The following is an 18,987-nucleotide window of genomic DNA, read 5'->3' as shown; positions in this document are numbered from 1 at the left end:
GTCACCCAGTTAATATGAATGGCACCCTAAGTAATTAATGTATTTAATTAATGTAATTAATGCGAGTCGGCCTACCTCCAGTACTTTAAAGACATTAAAGAAGGACATTGGTTCTGATGTTTGGAAGTGCATGGTGGGAGAAGGAGGACATTAAACAAGGATATTGGTCCTGATCTTTGGAAGAGTGAGACGGGACGCATCCACTCACTCACTCACCTACGCATCCACTCACTCACTCACCTACGCATCTACTCTCTCACTCACCTACGCATCCACTCACTCACTCACCTACGCATCCACTCACTCACTCACCTACGCATCCACTCACTCAATCGCCTACGCATCCACTCACTCACTCACTCACCTACGCATCCACTCACTCACTCACCTACGCATCCACTCACTCACTCACCTACGCATCCACTCACTCACTCACCTACGCATCCACTCACTCACTCACCTATGCATCCACTCACTCACTCGCCTACGCATCCACTCACTCACTCACCTACGCATCCACTCACTCACTCACCTACGCATCCACTCACTCACTCACCTACGCATCCACTCACTCACTCACCTACGCATCCACTCACTCACTCACCTATGCATCCACTCACTCACTCGCCTACGCATCCACTCACTCACTCACCTACGCATCCATTAACTCACCTACGCATCCACTCACTCACTCACCTACGCATCCGCTCACTCACTCACCTACGCATCCACTCACTCACCCACCTACGCATCCACTCACTCACTCACCTACGCATCCACTCACTCACTCACTCACACACCTACGCATCCACTCACTCACTCACTCACTCACCTACGCATCCACTCACTCACTCACTCACCTACGCATCCACTCACTCACTCACTCGCCTACGCATCCACTCACTCACTCACCTACGCATCCACTCACTCACTCACCTACGCATCCACTCACTCACTCACCTACGCATCCACTCACTCACTCACCTACGCATCCACTCACTCACCTACGCATCCACTCACTCACTCACCTACGCATCCACTCACTCACCCACCTACGCATCCACTCACTCACTCACCTACGCATCCACTCACTCACTCACCTACGCATCCACTCACTCACTCGCCTACGCATCCACTCACTCACTCACCTACGCATCCATTCACTCACCTACGCATCCACTCACTCACTCACCTACGCATCCACTCACTCACTCACCTACGCATCCACTCACTCACCCACCTACGCATCCACTCACTCACTCACCTACGCATCCACTCACTCACTCACTCACTCACACACCTACGCATCCACTCACTCACTCACTCACTCACTCACCTACGCATCCACTCACTCACTCACTCGCCTACGCATCCACTCACTCACTCGCCTACGCATCCACTCACTCACTCGCCTACGCATCCACTCACTCACTCACCTACGCATCCACTCACTCACTCACCTACGCATCCACTCACTCACTCACCTACGCATCTACTCACTCACTCACCTACGCATCCACTCACTCACACACCTACGCATCTAGTCACTCACTCACCTACGCATCTACTCACTCACTCACCTACGCATCCACTCACTCACACACCTACGCATCCACTCACTCACTCACCTACGCATCTAGTCACTCACTCACCTACGCCCCTACTCATTCACACACTGGCGTTACCTTGTTGCCATATTGAAAGAAGGTCAAATTGGCATAATCCACGAAGTCGTCAACAATCGACTCGTTCAGCCAGCCACCGCTGTCCTCGAGGACTTGAGGCAGATCCCAGTGGTACAGAGTGACCATGGGTCGAATCCCGTTGTCAATGAGTTCATCAATCAGTCTGTGGTAGTAGTTGATCCCTGCGGCACTGACGCCATCAGCTATCCTCCCCGTGGGCACCAGGCGGGTCCAGGCAATGGAGAACCGATAGTCGGTCACCTGCAAACAACACCAGACATATTGCTGAAACACAATGTGCCATCTCCTGGCACTAAGACTATCCATGTCTTGGTGATGAGGTCGTGCACATTTAGGAGAACAAGTGACGGTGGGTAGTGATTAGACTCGTGCATCCCCCAAGTTACTCTTGAAACACATCCCTACTTTCACAAATTTATATTTCTTATTTCATATATTGACAAAATATTTTTTTCAAATTACATGAAAAATAAACCGGAATTGTTTGTAGTACGTATACTGTGCGCGTGGCCCCTGTGGGGTGCTGGTGCTCGCTGGTTTACCTGTACAATGTATGGCATAAGACTCTCTGCAATTTCTAAGTTTCCGCAACTTTTCAGGAAACGACATGGCAGATATTGACATATGAAAGACGGCGAGTAGTCATCGAACAAGCAGTTAATTTTAGGGTTCAAGGTTGGGTTTCAATTCAGCGTTTTTCATACTGCTGCTTTTTCGGTTGTGTAATTTCACTGCTACTTTAGTGAAGGCCACACTGCTATATCGGAATTATGCACGAGCAGGCATATGACATCACGCTCACATCACGTGACACACAGATGAAACTTGTGTGACATAGTGATGGTACTGTGTGACATAGTGACGATACTTGTGTGACACACAGGACGGTACTACGTCTTGTGTGAAGCAGTGATGGAACTTGTGTGACACAGTGATGGAACAAATATTCAGACAATACATCAGGTCTTGCTACTCTGAACAATCGAAATCAACCAAATGACGAAAAGTTCCTCAACAGGTGATTTCAGAACATCACAGACTGATCTTTTTGCTCCCCGACTGTCGTAACTCTACAACGGAAGGCGTAGTGGCAAGATCGCTGCATGTATCGTCCTCTAAATACAAGAGCTACGCAATCGTGTCAGCATGGAGTATTAGCACATATCGATGGATTTTCAAATCGTGAAAGGTCGCTACAAACAACAAAGAAGGTGTTATCCATATCATGTCTTCATACATGCAGATTCTTCAGGAGCTTCACGTCTTCTTTGTATTTGTTGTAGCTGTCGCAGGCGACGTCGCCGGTGTCGTTGTTGTAGACGTTGCCAGGTGTGTGCACCAGTCGGTCCCAAATGCTCTCTCCCTTACCTGCAACATATGTAAAAACAGGTACAGCTACAGATACATCAAGGATGACCGTCGGCTTGATTCTGCTGGTGTAAATGCAAATGGTGTACAGTAAAGTCAGAAAGGTAAAGTATAAGGTACTACTACTACTACTACTACTACTACTACTACTACTACTACTACTACTACTAAATGCACGTGGACCGCCTCCGAGCATGGTCAAGTGGTTGAGCGTCCGCCCGGAGTGCGGAAGGTCCGGGGTTAGATCCCTGACCGCTTCATACCAAAAGAAGCTATGAGATGGTACATGAAGTTGCCCTGTCTGGCGCTCGGCATAACGGACCTGTCTGGGCGTGGCATTCATGTTAAACAGCGGCATGGTATGTGTGCTAGCACTATAAACACACACACGTACGCACGCTCGCGTGCATGCAAGTCGCAAGTGATCTTGGACGCGACTTTAAACACCAGTTCACCTCACCTCACTGAATACATATAGGTGGCGCTGTTATCATGCCCCGCATTCTCACAGCACCTGCAACTCACTTCCCGTGTGTGTATACAAGCAATCTTCCCACCTACCGTCCTCATTCCACGCTCCTTCGATCTGATACGCCGAGGTGGCAGCAGCCCACACAAAGTCCTCGGGGAAGTCGTCAAAGTAGATCTCCGTGTCATCCTCATACGCCACGATGCCGGACGCCACGCCCCCTAGACCGCGATACCCGGGCAGAATCCCGTTGTCTCCCACTATCTGCGAGAAATGGCGAGAGGAGGCACGCGGTGTACGTGGTCTCGCGGGATCTGAGAAGTCTACCGAGAACAGTCCTCCTTTCGTATGGTAGCCTTCAGACCATTGGAAGCCGTCCAGTAATGGCCTGGCGACGTAGCCGGTGATGTTGCAACTGTCCAGGTTTATTGCTGCAAGAATATTCAAGATGGCGTCGTTTAAGTCAAGGTCGTCGTAATAAACGTATTCAATGCAGTTTAATGCTTAATCAACAAAGTCTGATAAATCATATCACACATCTCGTGGCCATTGGCGCACTCTTTATAACGCGTTATTGTTTAATATATAGTGTATGTATTATCATTATGTCATATGAATCCTTCTTAAATCTGCACGTTCGCATTTCTACGTGTCGACTTATTGTTGCAGATATCATGTTTGCTTTACTTGCAGCAGGGAATGAGTTGAAGAAACACCAAGTACTCCGGGAATGTGTGGACAGTTGTGCGTTTCTTCTAATCGATGTCGCAGGTCAGTAAATCACAGATTAGTTCATAGAAACTTGCGAAGTACCTTTCAAAACTTGATCAATGTGCCATTTGAAGTAATGGATGCCATGGGCATCTTTAAGCGTCGCATTGTTAGTTGCGACGCTTCCGGTTACGTGGACAGTGACGTTGTATTTTCCATTCAACCATTTTAAGGCGTTTCTTACACCATCTCTGAAACAGGACACCGTACATACATGACACTGCCCACTCGAACCTGTACGTGTCATCACTCATGTTCATATAATATTCATCATTAATTTTCCTCTCACGCCCGAGTGTCTTAAAAGATGTGTCGTATAACAAATTGTAAAGCCTGCACCACTCCCATCTCACCACCACGCCCATCTCCCCACCAAGCCCATCTCTCCACAACTCCCATCTCTCCACAACTCCCATCTCTCCACAACTCCCATCTCTCCACCACGCCCATCTCTCCACAACTCCCATCTCTCCACCACGCCCATCTCTCCACAACTCCCATCTCCCCACCACGCCCATCTCTCCACAACTCCCATCTCCCCACCACGCCCATCTCTCCACAACTCCCATCTCTCCACCACGCCCATCTCTCCACAACTCCCATCTCTCCACCACGCCCATCTCTCCACAACTCCCATCTCCCCACCACTCCCATCTCTCCACAACTCCCATCTCTCCACAACTCCCATCTCTCCACCACGCCCATCTCTCCACAACTCCCATCTCCCCACCACTCCCATCTCTCCACAACTCCCATCTCTCCACAACTCCCATCTCACCACCACGCCCATCTCCCCACCACTCCCATCTCACCACCACTCCCATCTCTCCACAACTCCCATCTCTCCACAACTCCCATCTCTCCACAACTCCCATCTCCCCACCACGCCCATCTCTCCACAACTCCCATCTCTCCACAACTCCCATCTCTCCACAACTCCCATCTCCCCACCACTCCCATCCCTCCACAACTCCCATCTCACCACCACGCCCATCTCTCCACAACTCCATTCGCACCACCACTCCCATCTCTCCACAACTCCCATCTCCCCACCACTCCCATCCCTCTACCACGCCCATCACCACAACGCTCCCACATCCCCAACACTCCAATCTCCCCACCACGCCCATCTCCCCACCACGTCCATCTCCCCACCACTCCCATCACCCCAACTCTCCCATCTCCCCACCACTCCCATCTCCCCACCACCCCCTCCCCACCACTCCCACCTCCCCACCACTCCCATCTCCCCACCACTCCCATCTCCCCACCACCCCCTCCCCACCACTCCCACATTCCCACCACGCCCATCTCCCCACCACGCCCATCTCCCCACCACGCCCATCACCCCAACTCTCCCATCTCCCCACCACCCCCACCTCCCCACCACTCCCATCTCCCCACCATCCCCACCTCCCCACCACTCCCACCTCCCCACCACTCCCATCTCACCACCACGCCCATCTCTCCACAACTCCCATCTCACCACCACGCCCATCTCCCTACCACGCCCATCTCCCCACCACGCCCATCTCCCCAACGCTCCCATTTCCCAAACGCTCCCATCTCCCCACCACCCCCATCTCCCCACCACTCCAATCTCCCCACCACTCCCATCCCACAACCAAGCCATCTCGCCGCCACGCCGCCCTATCCAAAGTCTTAATTATTTTCAATAAAAATCCACTGCTTGACAGCTTTGCATCATAAAATTAATGCGCCAGACTACCAAAAGAGATCCCTGAATCAAACTCGCAGGAATCATCAGTTAACCTAGGCCTACTCCCTCTTTAAATTCGTTCTCCCAGATTTTACTGACGTCGTCCCTATATGCATACCTTGACCTTGACCTTGCATCATATACGTATACATAGAGAAATATACACATATACTTACTCTGACCACTTCTCCGTCCTACGGATGTCCTGGTCGTCCTCATAACTCGCTTCAATATTTGGCCGTTCCTCGTGGGTCACGTGATACGATGAGGTGTAGGTCACGACGAGAAAGTCAGTTTCACCCGAATCTGTTCAAGAAAAATAAGTTACACTATCCTGTGCTCTGTTGTTGACAATAACAGCCTTCATACATACTATTCATATATGGCAAGTGGAATTAATACTGTTTGGATTAATACCGTGTAAAAGTATTTTTGGTTAAGATATTTAGGCAAGAAGAAGGCATCCCCATGGGCACCGATTGAGCTCTCCTTCTTGCTGATCTTTTTCTTAATGTATATGTATCTGGATATCAGCTCGGATTGGGGACTTCGAAGCCAAGAAGTTTAACTTAAGCTTCGGATATACTGATGATCTGATATCGTTCAATAATCTTCAAATGGCCAATTCACTTCCACTGATTTACCCATCTGAACCAGAACTAAAGGAGACCAGTGAGAACGCCTAATCTGCATCATACTTGGATGTATGCATAAAGATTCAGTGACAAGACTCTCCACAAGACCGAGTGACAAGACTCTCCACAAGACCGAGTGACAAGACTCTCCACGAGACAGAGTGACAAGACTCTCCACAAGACCGAGTGACAAGACTCTCCACAAGACCGAGTGACAAGACTGTCCACGAGACCGAGTGACAAGACTCTCCACAAGACCGAGTGACAAGACTCTCCACAAGACCGAGTGACAAACACTCTCCACAAGACCGAGTGACAAGACTCTCCACAAGACCGAGTGACAAGACCGAGTGACAAGACTCTCCACGAGACCGAGTGACAAGACTCTCCACAAGACCGAGTGACAAGACTCTCCACAAGACCGAGTGACAAGACTCTCCACGAGACCGAGTGACAAGACTCTCCACAAGACCGAGTGACAAGACTCTCCACAAGACCGAGTGACAAGACTCTCCACGAGACCGAGTGACAAGACTCTCCAGGAGACCGAGTGACAAGACTCTCCACGAGACCGAGTGACAAGACTCTCCTCAAGACCGAGTGACAGGACTCTCCACGAGACCGAGTGACAAGACTCTCCACAAGACCGAGTGACAAGACTCTCCACGAGACCGAGTGACAAGACTCTCCACGAGACCGAGTGACAAGACTCGCCACAAGACCGAGTGACAAGACTCTCCACAAGACCGAGTGACAAGACTCTCCACGAGACCGAGTGACAAGACTCTCCACGAGACCGAGTGACAAGACTCTCCACGAGACCGAGTGACAAACACTCTCCACAAGACCGAGTGACAAGACTCTCCACGAGACCGAGTGACAAGACTCTCCACAAGACCGAGTGACAAGACTCCCCACAAGACCGAGTGACAAGAGGGATGACAACTTTCCAACAGTCAACATTTTTGTATCAAACTGTCACAACTTTTGAGATAAAATCTAACATGTTCTTTCGAGGAAGATTTCAAAGAGTTGTCTTGCTCACAATATGTTTGATCAGGGTTCCAACATCAAGGCCTTCGTGAAGCTTTCAAAACGTTATATGGTAGACATGTGGAGGACAGTTACAAATTTGTCGCTTCAGTGACCATGATGTCCGATACAACCCCATGTTTGTACTCGCACCAAATGTTCCTGTGTCTTTTTCAGTGAACAACTGACTAGGTTTTGTGACGGGTGACACGGGTGGGACAGGATAGGCTAACCTTTTCCCAAACATCCGGTATCATCACTGTTTGAAAATGATTCATAAACACATGCGTATGATATAATCGGAATTGAACAATTGCTTTCTTATGATTATGAAAATGGTTTTGTCGCTTTTACTTATGTGCTTGTGAGGAGCGGATGGACACGGATAGCAACTCACTGAGTCTACATCAGCATGACCTACATATATATGTGGAATTATTGTATGGGGAAACCATATCAATGGTGAGAAACACCACGTGCTATCAGACCGATGTGTGTCCTCACTTGGGATACTCTGAAGAGCTGCCCGAATGTCAGGAAGCCGGGAGGGTTTTCCCATCTGGTTACTTTTAGCCTCGATTTGAGATGTCATTACATCCGGGTACTGCCCGTGAAATATGGGATTGGCGAACCATCCAATGTGAAATTGTCTGGCTCTCTCGGCACTTAGAAGGTCGCCTGAGTGTGTCGGATCTTCGGGCTCGAACACGTCGGTGCTTAAGGAGATGCCTATTTGACCTGTAACATAAAGAAAAACATAGTTGCATGACAAGTTACATGGCATGTTTGTGTGACACGAAACAATAAAGGGTATTTTAGTTATCTAAATATAGGTGCAATTCTTGCCTAAATGCCTAAATATAGATGTATTTATTCCCTAAATGTCTAAATATGTGTGTAATTTGTTCTTTAAATGTCTACATATCGGTGTACTTATTCCCTAAATGCGACCACGTTGTGTTATTCAATTATTTTTATGTTTGGATAATATAGAAATGAGCTATCTGTTGTTTTACGCTGTTTTTAGCGATATTCCAGCAATATCACAGCTTAGGACACCTGGAGGGATTTCAAACATTGTTCTCACTTTGGGAATCGAACCCAGGACTTGCGCGCCACGATCCAGCACTTTAACACCTAGTCTTCACAGTCAAGAGAAACCACACCCTGAACACATTGAAACATTCATTCATACAGGAGGTAACTGACAATTACAAATAGTATTAATCGTATCCTACTCACTAGTCCAGTGTAAGCAGGTTTAAAGTCATTTGGAACTGTAGTTCATATATATCATGATCAGGAGCACGGATTCTCCGCGCACCAGGCTCGCAGGGAATCAATCCACAGTCCAGCGGACCAGCGGATGCCGTACGTGAGTGAGTGAGTGAGTGAGTGAGTGAGTGAGTGAGTGAGTGAGTGAGTATGATGTGATCCGTCTGTCAGTACATACATGCTCTTATATTACACATGCCACACAGATAGTGTTACCTCCGTCTGTCAGTACATACATACTCTTATGTCACACAGATAGTGTTACCTACGTCTGTCAGTACATACATGCTCTTATGTTACACATGTCACACAGATAGTGTTACCTCCGTCTGTCAGTACATACATGCTCTTATGTTACACATGCCCCACAGATAGTGTTACCTACGTCTGTCAGTACATACATGCTCTTATGTTACACATGCCCCACAGATAGTGTTACCTCCGTCTGTCAGTACATACATGCTCTTATGTTACACATGTCACACAGATAGTGTTACCTCCGTCTGTTAGCACATACATGCTCTTATGTTACACATGTCACACAGATAGTGTTACCTCCGTCTGTCAGCACATACATGCTCTTATGTTACACATGCCACACAGATAGTGTTACCTCCGTCTGTCAGCACATATATGCTCTTATGTTACACATGCCACACAGATAGTGTTACCTCCGTCTGTCAGCACATATATGCTCTTATGTTACACATGTCACACAGATAGTGTTACCTCCGTCTGTCAGCACATACATGCTCTTATGTTACACATGCCACACAGATAGTGTTACCTCCGTCTGTCAGTACATACATGCTCTTATGTTACACATGTCACACAGATAGTGTTACCTCCGTCTGTCAGTACATACATGCTCTTATGTTACACATGTCACACAAATAGTGTTACCTCCGTCTGTCAGTACATACATGCTCTTATGTTACACATGTCACACAGATAGTGTTACCTCCGTCTGTCAATACATACATACTCTTATGTCACACAGATAGTGTTACCTCCGTCTGTCAGTACATACATGCTCTTATGTTACACATGTCACACAGATAGTGTTACCTCCGTCTGTCAATACATACATACTCTTATGTTACACATGCCACACAGATAGTGCTATCTCCGTCTGTCAGTACATACATACTCTTATGTTACACATGTCACACAGATAGTGTTACCTACGTCTGTCAGTACATACATGCTCTTATGTTACACATGCCACACAGATAGTGTTACCTACGTCTGTCAGCACATACATGCACTTATGTTACACATGTCACACAGATAGTGTTACCTCCGTCTGTCAATACATACATGCTCTTATGTTACACATGTCGCACAGATAGTGTTACCTCCGGACAAAGATTCATTCATGTTCTTGTAGACACTTAGAGCACGAGCATGGGCCAGGATGAGGTGTCTGGCGGCGATGTAGGGGTTGGTCCCTGGTTCCCACTTCCCCGGGGGAGCGGACGCCTCGCCGTACCCCCTCCAGGCCACGGTGTGTGGGTCATGCATTGTGATCCAGTACGTCACCTGGAACCACGAGCGCAGCTCTGAAGTAACGGTCAATATCATGGTTATCATATACTCTCTATCTGCTATTCAATACGAATGTAGTATATACGATATACTGTAGTCAGCGCATGTGTGCTGTATTACAGCTGTGAATCGCCGACAAATTCCGCGAAGGGCTATGAAAGCGTATAATGAAAACTCATTTAGAGATCGTAATTACAACTCGTCATTCCTTGTGTATATGTTTTTCAAAGCATTCAGTAAATACCACTCAAAAGAAGTTAAAGAATAACCGATTTCTGTCTTATGACTTTAGTTAATTTGCCATGGCTCATGTTTGTTTGTTTCTTTGTTGTTTAACGCCGCACTCAGCAATATTACAGCTATATGACGGCGCTTTGTAAATAATCGAGTCTGGACCAGACAATCCAGTGATTGACATCATGAGCATCGATCCACGCAATTGGGATACGATGAAATGAATCAACAAGTCAGTAAGCCTGACCCTCCGAGCCCGTTAGTCGTCTCTTACGACAGGCTTAGTCGCCTTTTACAGCAAGCATGGGTTGCTGAAGAGCTATTCTACCTAACATTAGTCAAATAACTTCACACGCAGGATTTTGCTCATAAAACCCTCACAAGGAGGATTATAGTCCGACCCGTGTTGCATAAATCAGTGACATCTAGAGTTGGGTTCACATACATTTGATCCAAAAAGATTAAAACATTGTTCGGCATACGCCGTGAAGTTTTCGACGGTGTCCTCATTCAGCCAGCCTCCTGTCCTCTCCAGGGCCTCGGGGAGGTCCAAGTAGTACAGCGTCACATAAGGCTCTATGTGGGCGTCCCTCAACGCCTGCAGCAGCTCTGTGTAGTACTTTACGCCATCCTGATTCAGGGTTCCCGCACCTTCCGGGTAGAGGCGAGACCAGGACAGCGACAGATGGTAGGAGGACACCTGCACCAACAAGAGTGAGTGAGTGAGTGAGTGAAGTGAGTGAGTGAGTGAAGTGAGTGAGTGAGTGAAGTGAGTGAGTGAGTGAGTGAGTGAGTGAGTGAGTGAGTGAGTGAGTGAAGTGAGTGAGTGAGTGAGTGAGTGAGTGAGTGAGTGAGTGAGTGAGTGAAGTGAGTGAGTGAGTGAGTGAGTGAGTTTGAATCCACCATCATAGGATCCCGGAACACCCAATGGACGCGACTTTGCACGGGGAATTTAGGTGATGTGGCTTTCCTCAGATATATGATATAACCCACTGGTTTTGCTCTGGGCGTTTGAATCGGAAGCTCCCGTATATGAGCTTCGGTTGTACTGTCTGTCTCACATATTAACATCTAGCCAAACGTTGACTTTGACAATCTAAATGAAACTTGGAACGGGTTTTGAGACAGTCAGATGTAAGCCAAAAGGTAAATTGAGTACACAGACTCCTTGACGCTCAGACATGACAGGGCGTACATACACCGTGGACCTAGATACTGCCTTTCGGAAGTTTCCGTAGTTTTCGAGTTTTCGACATGTTGTTTTGAATGCTTCGCCCGCCTTGACGCTGATTGGCTGGTTACTGATTCCATGGAGCATTGGTCACATGTCCTCGCGACGTGTTGGTATCGTATCGGAGTGCCAGATCTGATTTTAATGAGGTTCTTATTGATCAACTAAATATCTTAGAGATGAAGTCAACTGTAGTGCATGACGGGAAACAAGTGAAGAAAAAAAAACGATGGGCATTTGGTTACAACGTGTTGACATGTTTGATATATTTTAGGTCGGCAACATTTAAAAAAACCTAGCAGAGCTATCGTGTTTTATTTGACCTTCAGTCGTGACATGTAACTGCAACTCTGAATATTTGACACAAAATGTCCAGGTAACCGCCAGGATCCGGAGTATGTTCCTATCCCTTACATCATAATGAAAGAAGCAGGTTTCGTATGTCCGATCTCGATCACCAAATACATATACATTATTCAGATAAAACCGTATTGGAGTTGTGGATCACGAGTCGGGTATGAATATTTGACACAAAATGTCCAGGTAACCGCCAGGATCCGGAGTATGTTCCTATCCCTTACATCATAATGAAAGAAGCAGGTTTCGTATGTCCGATCTCAATCACCAAATACATATACATTATTCAGATAAAACCGCATTGGAGTTGTGGATCACGAGTCGGGTGGAGATACTTAAGGACTCAAGTACCCGTCCCAGTACCCTACATGTTCCCTGGTACAGTATACACTGGGTGGACACGGGATGGGGAATGTGATACTCTGTACATACGCCGAGGCTCTTCAGCAGCTCGATGTCCTCGATGTAGTGGTTGTAGCCGTCGGCGGAGACGTCAGGGGTGGCGCCCCCGCGGGTGTGGCCAGGTGCGCGTGAGTAGGTGTCCCAAACACTTGGGCCTCGTCCTGGAACAGTCAAACACCTCAAACATATACTGTATCAAGAACAGCAGACTACACGTCCTGTCAAACACCTGAAACATATACTTATCCAGAACAGCAGATAACACGTCCTGTCAAACACCTCAAACATATATTGTATCCAGAACAGCAGATAACACGTCCTGTCAAACACCTCAAACATATACTGTATCCAGAACAGCAGATTACACGTCCTATCAAACACCTCAAACATAAACTGCATCCAGAACAGCAGATTACACGCCCTGTCAAACACCTCAAACATATGCTGTATCCAAAACACCAGCTTACACGTCCTGTCAAACACCTCAAACATATACCGTATCTAGAACAGCAGATTACACGTCCTGTCAAACACCTCAAACATAAACTGTATCCAGAACAGCAGATAACACGTCCTGTCAAACACCTGAAACATATACTGTATCCAGAACAGCAGATTACACGTCCTGTCAAACACCTCAAACATATACTGTATCCAGAACAGCAGACTACACGTCCTGTCAAACACCTCAAACATATACTGTATCCAGAACAGCAGATTACACGTCCTGTCAAACACCTCAAACATATACTGTATCCAGAACAGCAGATAACACGTTCTGTCAAACACCTCAAACATATCCTGTAACCAGAACAGCAGATTACACGTCCTGTCAAACACCTCAAACATATACTGTATCCAGAACAGCAGATTACACGTCCTGTCAAACACCTTAAACATATACTGTATCCTGAACAGCAGACTGCACGTCCTGTCAAACACCTCAAACATATACTGTATCCAGAACACCAGCTTACACGTCCTGTCAAACACCTCAAACATATACAGATATACAGATTATACAAACTAGACTGTCTAACTGTTTCATTATATTCTAAAACATTTAAAACTGAAGCTAAAGCAAAATCATATATTTTCGTCTCGTGGTTCAAAGTTTTCAGTCGTGGGATATTATATAATTGAATGAAAACTTAATGTTTTTGTAATGAACGCCTATCGCAGTGACTGAGATGCAGTGTCATATTGCAGCGTGTTAAGTTGTAGTGTTTCTTGAGAGTGTGTAGTGCCACTCGTCTGTATGTCTCTGTTATTCTTTTCTAAGTTCGACATGGGGCAGTAATAAGTATCTTTACTGTGGTAATCTGTCATTTTGTTTGCCTGTCAGGAATGAACCTCAAATCCTTTCGTTTTCTGATTGTCCAGGTCGTCTGCCTATGGCAGTCATCTTTGTGAAGTCCATTCGAAATAAGAACAACGATCTTATTGGATGTCGCGTTTCCATCGCAAGGGACACAACTCGCGTCATCCACGGGATGCGCCACGATCAAGCCAACACGATCAAGCCAACACGATCAAGCCAACACGATCAAGCCAACACGATCAAGCCAATACGATCAAGCCAACACGATCAGGTTTGACATGGCATGGGTAGAAACTAGGCTTTGCTTTTGGCCAATGGACACTCTTGCATCGGGAAGATGATTCAAGTCGTCACAATCGTTTGTATGGTATCCAACTAAACCAGATACACATGATCATATATATTCAGGTCGTGATAACATTTTCTTTGCCTCCAGTTGTTGCATTACATTGAACTGACGTGATCTTACCGGCGCGATCTTAGCCTTAGCCTTATTAGCTCACAATTCGAAAGAAAACGATACAAAACAAACACTCGAAAAAAAGTCCAACAGTGTGGTACTGTGGTCATAGTGTCACAGTTGAATGAACACGGGCACGTGCGGGAAACCACATCCAGAACATCAGTAAAAGTGTCAGAGTTAGATAAATGTTATGAAAACGTGAAGCCTATATTGAGTTTGTGCACTTGATACCAGCCGAGACCCTCAAGAAAATAATAACAGCTGAGGTCTTCAAGAACAAACTTGATACCAGCGCAGGCCAACAAGAACAAACTTGACACAAGCAGAGGACACAAAGGGCAAACTTGATACCAGCTGAGGCCCCCGAGAACAAACTTGATACCAGCTGAGGCCCCCGAGAACAAACTTGATACCAGCTGAGGCCCCCGAGAACAAACTTGATACTAGCTGAGGTCCCCGAGAACAAACTTGATACCAGCTCAGGTCCCCGAGAACAAACTTGATACCAGCTGAGGCCCCCGAGAACAAACTTGATACTAGCTGAGGCCCCCGAGAACAAACTTGATACAAGCTGAGGTCCCCGAGAACAAACTTGATACCAGCTCAGGTCCCCGAGAACAAACTTGATACCAGCTGAGGCCCCCGAGAACAAACTTGATACCAGCTGAGGCATCCAAGAACAAACTTGATACAAGCTGAGGCCCCCGAGAACAAACTTGATACCAGCTGAGGCCCCCGAGAACAAACTTGATACCAGCTGAGGCATCCAAGAACAAACTTGATACTAGCTGAGGTCCCCGAGAACAAACTTGATACCAGCTCAGGTCCCCGAGAACAAACTTGATACCAGCTGAGGCCCCCGAGAACAAACTTGATACTAGCTGAGGCCCCCGAGAACAAACTTGATACAAGCGGAGGTCCCCGAGAACAAACTTGATACCAGCTCAGGTCCCCGAGAACAAACTTGATACCAGCTGAGGCCCCCGAGAACAAACTTGATACCAGCTGAGGCATCCAAGAACAAACTTACTAATGACAATAGTGTTCAATGTTAGCACATAACTGTTCACTCTTCACCAGTAACTAAATGATGTTGGTGTCGTAGCCACTGCTGTCGACAGCCGTATAAGTAGGACTGTGTTCTCGGATGGTGCTCCAAAGGGCGATTTTAAGTTCACACAACCATAACTAAAATTGTCCTCTTCCGAACCAAAGATCTATTAAAACCTTCACCGCTGGAAATGACGTCATTGGTTATACTAATGCTTATACATTCTTGGACCATGGTGTCGGAGGTTAAGTCTGACATATACAGTCAAAGAATTAGCCACGCTCTGCGGTGTTAAACGGCACTCACTACACCTACGTTCAGAAGTCGTTGAGTTGTGATTTTACTGCAGCATATCATGTTTTAGGAATGTTCAGCAGTGAAGACTAATTCAGACAAGTATGAAGTGCAATAAATCAATAAATGAATTCAAGTAATTAAAAGAATTCAATTGTCGATTATGTGTGAGTATGGTTTTACTCAGCTTTTGAGCAATATTCCAGCAATATCACGGTGGGGGGCACCAGAAATGGGCTTCACACATTGTACCCATGTCGGGAATCGAACCCGGGTCTCCGGAGTGACGGGTGAACGCTTTAACCACAAGGCTACCCAACCGCCCCTGTCGATTATGAAACTGGTGTAGTGATAACAAAATCCTTAAATCGAAAACAGCATGTAAAGTTTCAGGTGACTTGTTTCGGAGACTGTTAATGATAAAATGATAACGTCTGACTTGAGCTGAAATGGGTAGTCACTGAACCGAAATACGAAACTATTCCCCTTGTCTGATGTATAGATATGGATGGTTTTTACTGAAGTCGCACAATGGAACATCCCGCCGGTGATCCCATGACTAACCTCGCAGTAAAAATTGCGTGAAGTAGGCGTGAAGTGTGAACGAAGCACAATGTTTACGTGAACTAGTAAACTTGCATAACTGTTGACAGGAGACATTGTTGCAAAACATATCCGCATCAGTGACAAAAATTACGCCAAGCAATTCACTATTTTGACAGGTACTACATGTTCCCGTGTTTTTTTCAGGAGAACATTGACTTGCCTTTGCTTGTATTTGTCGCGGGTACCACCGGTGGGGCAAGATGCGCTCACCTTTTTGCGAACACGTTGTATCATTACTATTTGATACCTGTCAACTCTCACGCATCTCGCGTGAGTCTCACGCATTTATCACCTTTGTCACGCTCACACCCAAGGTTGGGACATTCTCACGCATTCATATAAAATGTAGATAAGAATATAATTTTTTCAGAATACATGCTCTCTAAGGCCATTAAAAACTCATTTAGACATCCAGGGCTTGACAGCTATGTGATGTGATTCATAAACACCTGCTCATTATATAGTCAGAGACGCACAATCGACTTTGCTTTTAGAAGAGATTTCACAATTGTGAATAGAGAAAGGATTTTGTCGTTTTTATTTACACCGAGTGTTCGTGCGCTGTCTACACGGTTTGTTGGTGTTCGGGATAACTGAGTTGGATATGCAGGTCACGAGGCGCGCTCGTTATACCGGGTTGTCCTGTAGATGAATGTCTAGACGTAAATGTGCCTATTTACCTTAATATATGGCGTGTTTCAGTGGCGATGTCACCTGACCTTTTCTTGTTTTCTTTAAGGTATGGTTCAGCTTTCTGTGTGTAACATGGCGCATGCTGCTTCTTGTTCATTGTTTATGCATTTCCACAATTGACGGATCATAGACAAAATGTCTGATGCATTGATCTCGTCTTGATCCCATATGTTCCGTAGTTTGCTTTCAAATGCAAAAAATAGATTGCATTTGCATGTGAATGTGACGGGGCCGGATACACCCAGGTTTTCGCAAACACCTGGTTACATCGCTATTTGATAGTGATTCATACACATATGCTTATGAAACAGCCTAAGTCGTACAATTGATATTTCTTATGATTATGCAAAGAGTTCTATCGCGTGTACTTATGAGAACCAGCCACCGTCCCAGAATATCACACGTGTACACTGACAGAACAACTCTTACATATAATTAATGACAGCCAACTGACAAGGCTAATAACGCTAACAAAGTAATAGTCGGGGTTTTGTTTGTTATGTAACTCCGCAAACAACAAAATCAGACACATGTACAGCTAAACAAGCCGTGCTTGTTCGTTTTAGGTTTTATGCTATTGTGCTATTTTTTCTTGTCTTGTCCAGGTTCGATTATTTACGGACCGACGTCATATACCTGGAATATGGCTGATCGCGGCGTTAAACAACAGAGAAATAAACGTTAATGAAGGCACCTTTCTCTCGTACCATTCATTGAAGCATTCAGTCAAGACAGTAATGAATGGAGTTGGTCCTGAACTCTTCACGTTCACTGAATAATAGCTGCTCACCACACAGCCAGTGGAAATTCAGCCGAACTGACTCAAAGTGATCCCATGCATTCCGTCTTACCATCAAATACATTCCAAAATTATCATCCGATTCAATCCGAACTTACACAACGACGACATCCGACTTTCTCTACGATGCATTCCGACTTACTAAAAGATGCATTCCGAAACTATCATCCGTTTCAATCGGAAGTTACATTACGAAGAAAAGGGACTTACGCACCAACGCATTCCACTCAGATGCATTCCGAAATCATCACCCGATTCGATCCGAATTTAATCTACAACGCAATCCGAACTTCCATCTCATCCAATCTGATTTATCACACGATGAATTCCGACGTAGCACCGGTCTTTCCGATTTACCATTCGCTTCAATCTGAACTCACCCTGGGTTCTCCAAGCTCCCTCTGTCTGAGTGGCCGAGGTCCCGGCCCCCCACACAAACCCCGCTGGGAACTGCCCGAAGTAGTATTCTTCGTTCAGGTGACACCGTGAGACGACAAACTGACAAAGGACCAACAACAGCACACGTGCGTTCATTTTCAAAGTTTTGTGTGCAACCAGCAGCAACTGTGTCTCTCTCTGTGTCTCAGGATGGTGACATGGCTGCGGCGGTTGGAGTGTGAACACTGTGCTGAAGTTCGGTTGCACATAGTTAACGCCCGTTTGGCCTTGACACGAGGTCACGTGGAGGGGAATAAGGCCTGTAAAACAGGACGCTTTATTGGTACGAAAATCTGTTTGTCAGCCGTGCTTCGGTTGCGTATAAATTAGCATATATGTCGATATATACACTCACCGTGAGCAACACGACCCCTGTGGGAGTAGAATAGATCTTTTGAACCTAGGAGGTGATCGTGTGATCACGTGTAAACACGATGGATAAAACCTGGAAAGATTCCATCCACAGCCATCTTCATGGTCAACGCTATTTTTGCTCTGTCACAGCCCGGCAGACAATCAGGTCTGGTCGCTTCACTACCATATGCAATGGAATCTTCCCGCAGATAATCGAGAC

At 46.3% G+C, this 18,987-nt stretch overlaps 1 protein-coding gene across 1 annotated transcript in view; it reads right to left on the bottom strand.

The window, feature by feature from the left end:
• Positions 1-18,584, bottom strand: part of LOC139472250 (lactase/phlorizin hydrolase-like) — a 49,785-nt gene extending 31,201 nt beyond the window's left edge. Inside the window, exons 1-10 of the mRNA XM_071254639.1 lie at positions 18,356-18,584; positions 12,779-12,909; positions 11,204-11,458; positions 10,335-10,518; positions 8,206-8,439; positions 6,211-6,340; positions 4,357-4,505; positions 3,636-3,974; positions 2,944-3,074; positions 1,686-1,946 (exon numbers count right to left, since the gene is read on the bottom strand). Of these exons, the coding sequence (XP_071110740.1) occupies positions 1,686-1,946; positions 2,944-3,074; positions 3,636-3,974; positions 4,357-4,505; positions 6,211-6,340; positions 8,206-8,439; positions 10,335-10,518; positions 11,204-11,458; positions 12,779-12,909; positions 18,356-18,509 (1,968 nt within the window). The 5' untranslated portion in view covers positions 18,510-18,584. The remainder of the gene's footprint in view (positions 1-1,685; positions 1,947-2,943; positions 3,075-3,635; positions 3,975-4,356; positions 4,506-6,210; positions 6,341-8,205; positions 8,440-10,334; positions 10,519-11,203; positions 11,459-12,778; positions 12,910-18,355) is intronic.
• Positions 18,585-18,987: the final 403 nt, after the last annotated feature.

The sequence above is a fragment of the Haliotis cracherodii genome, unplaced genomic scaffold, assembly GCF_022045235.1.
Source record: "Haliotis cracherodii isolate W230 unplaced genomic scaffold, xgHalCrac1.p SCAF_24, whole genome shotgun sequence".
Taxonomy (NCBI): Eukaryota; Metazoa; Mollusca; class Gastropoda; order Lepetellida; family Haliotidae; genus Haliotis; species Haliotis cracherodii.
The sequence above is the reverse complement of the archived record's forward strand: the minus strand, read 5'-3'. Positions and strand labels throughout refer to the sequence as shown.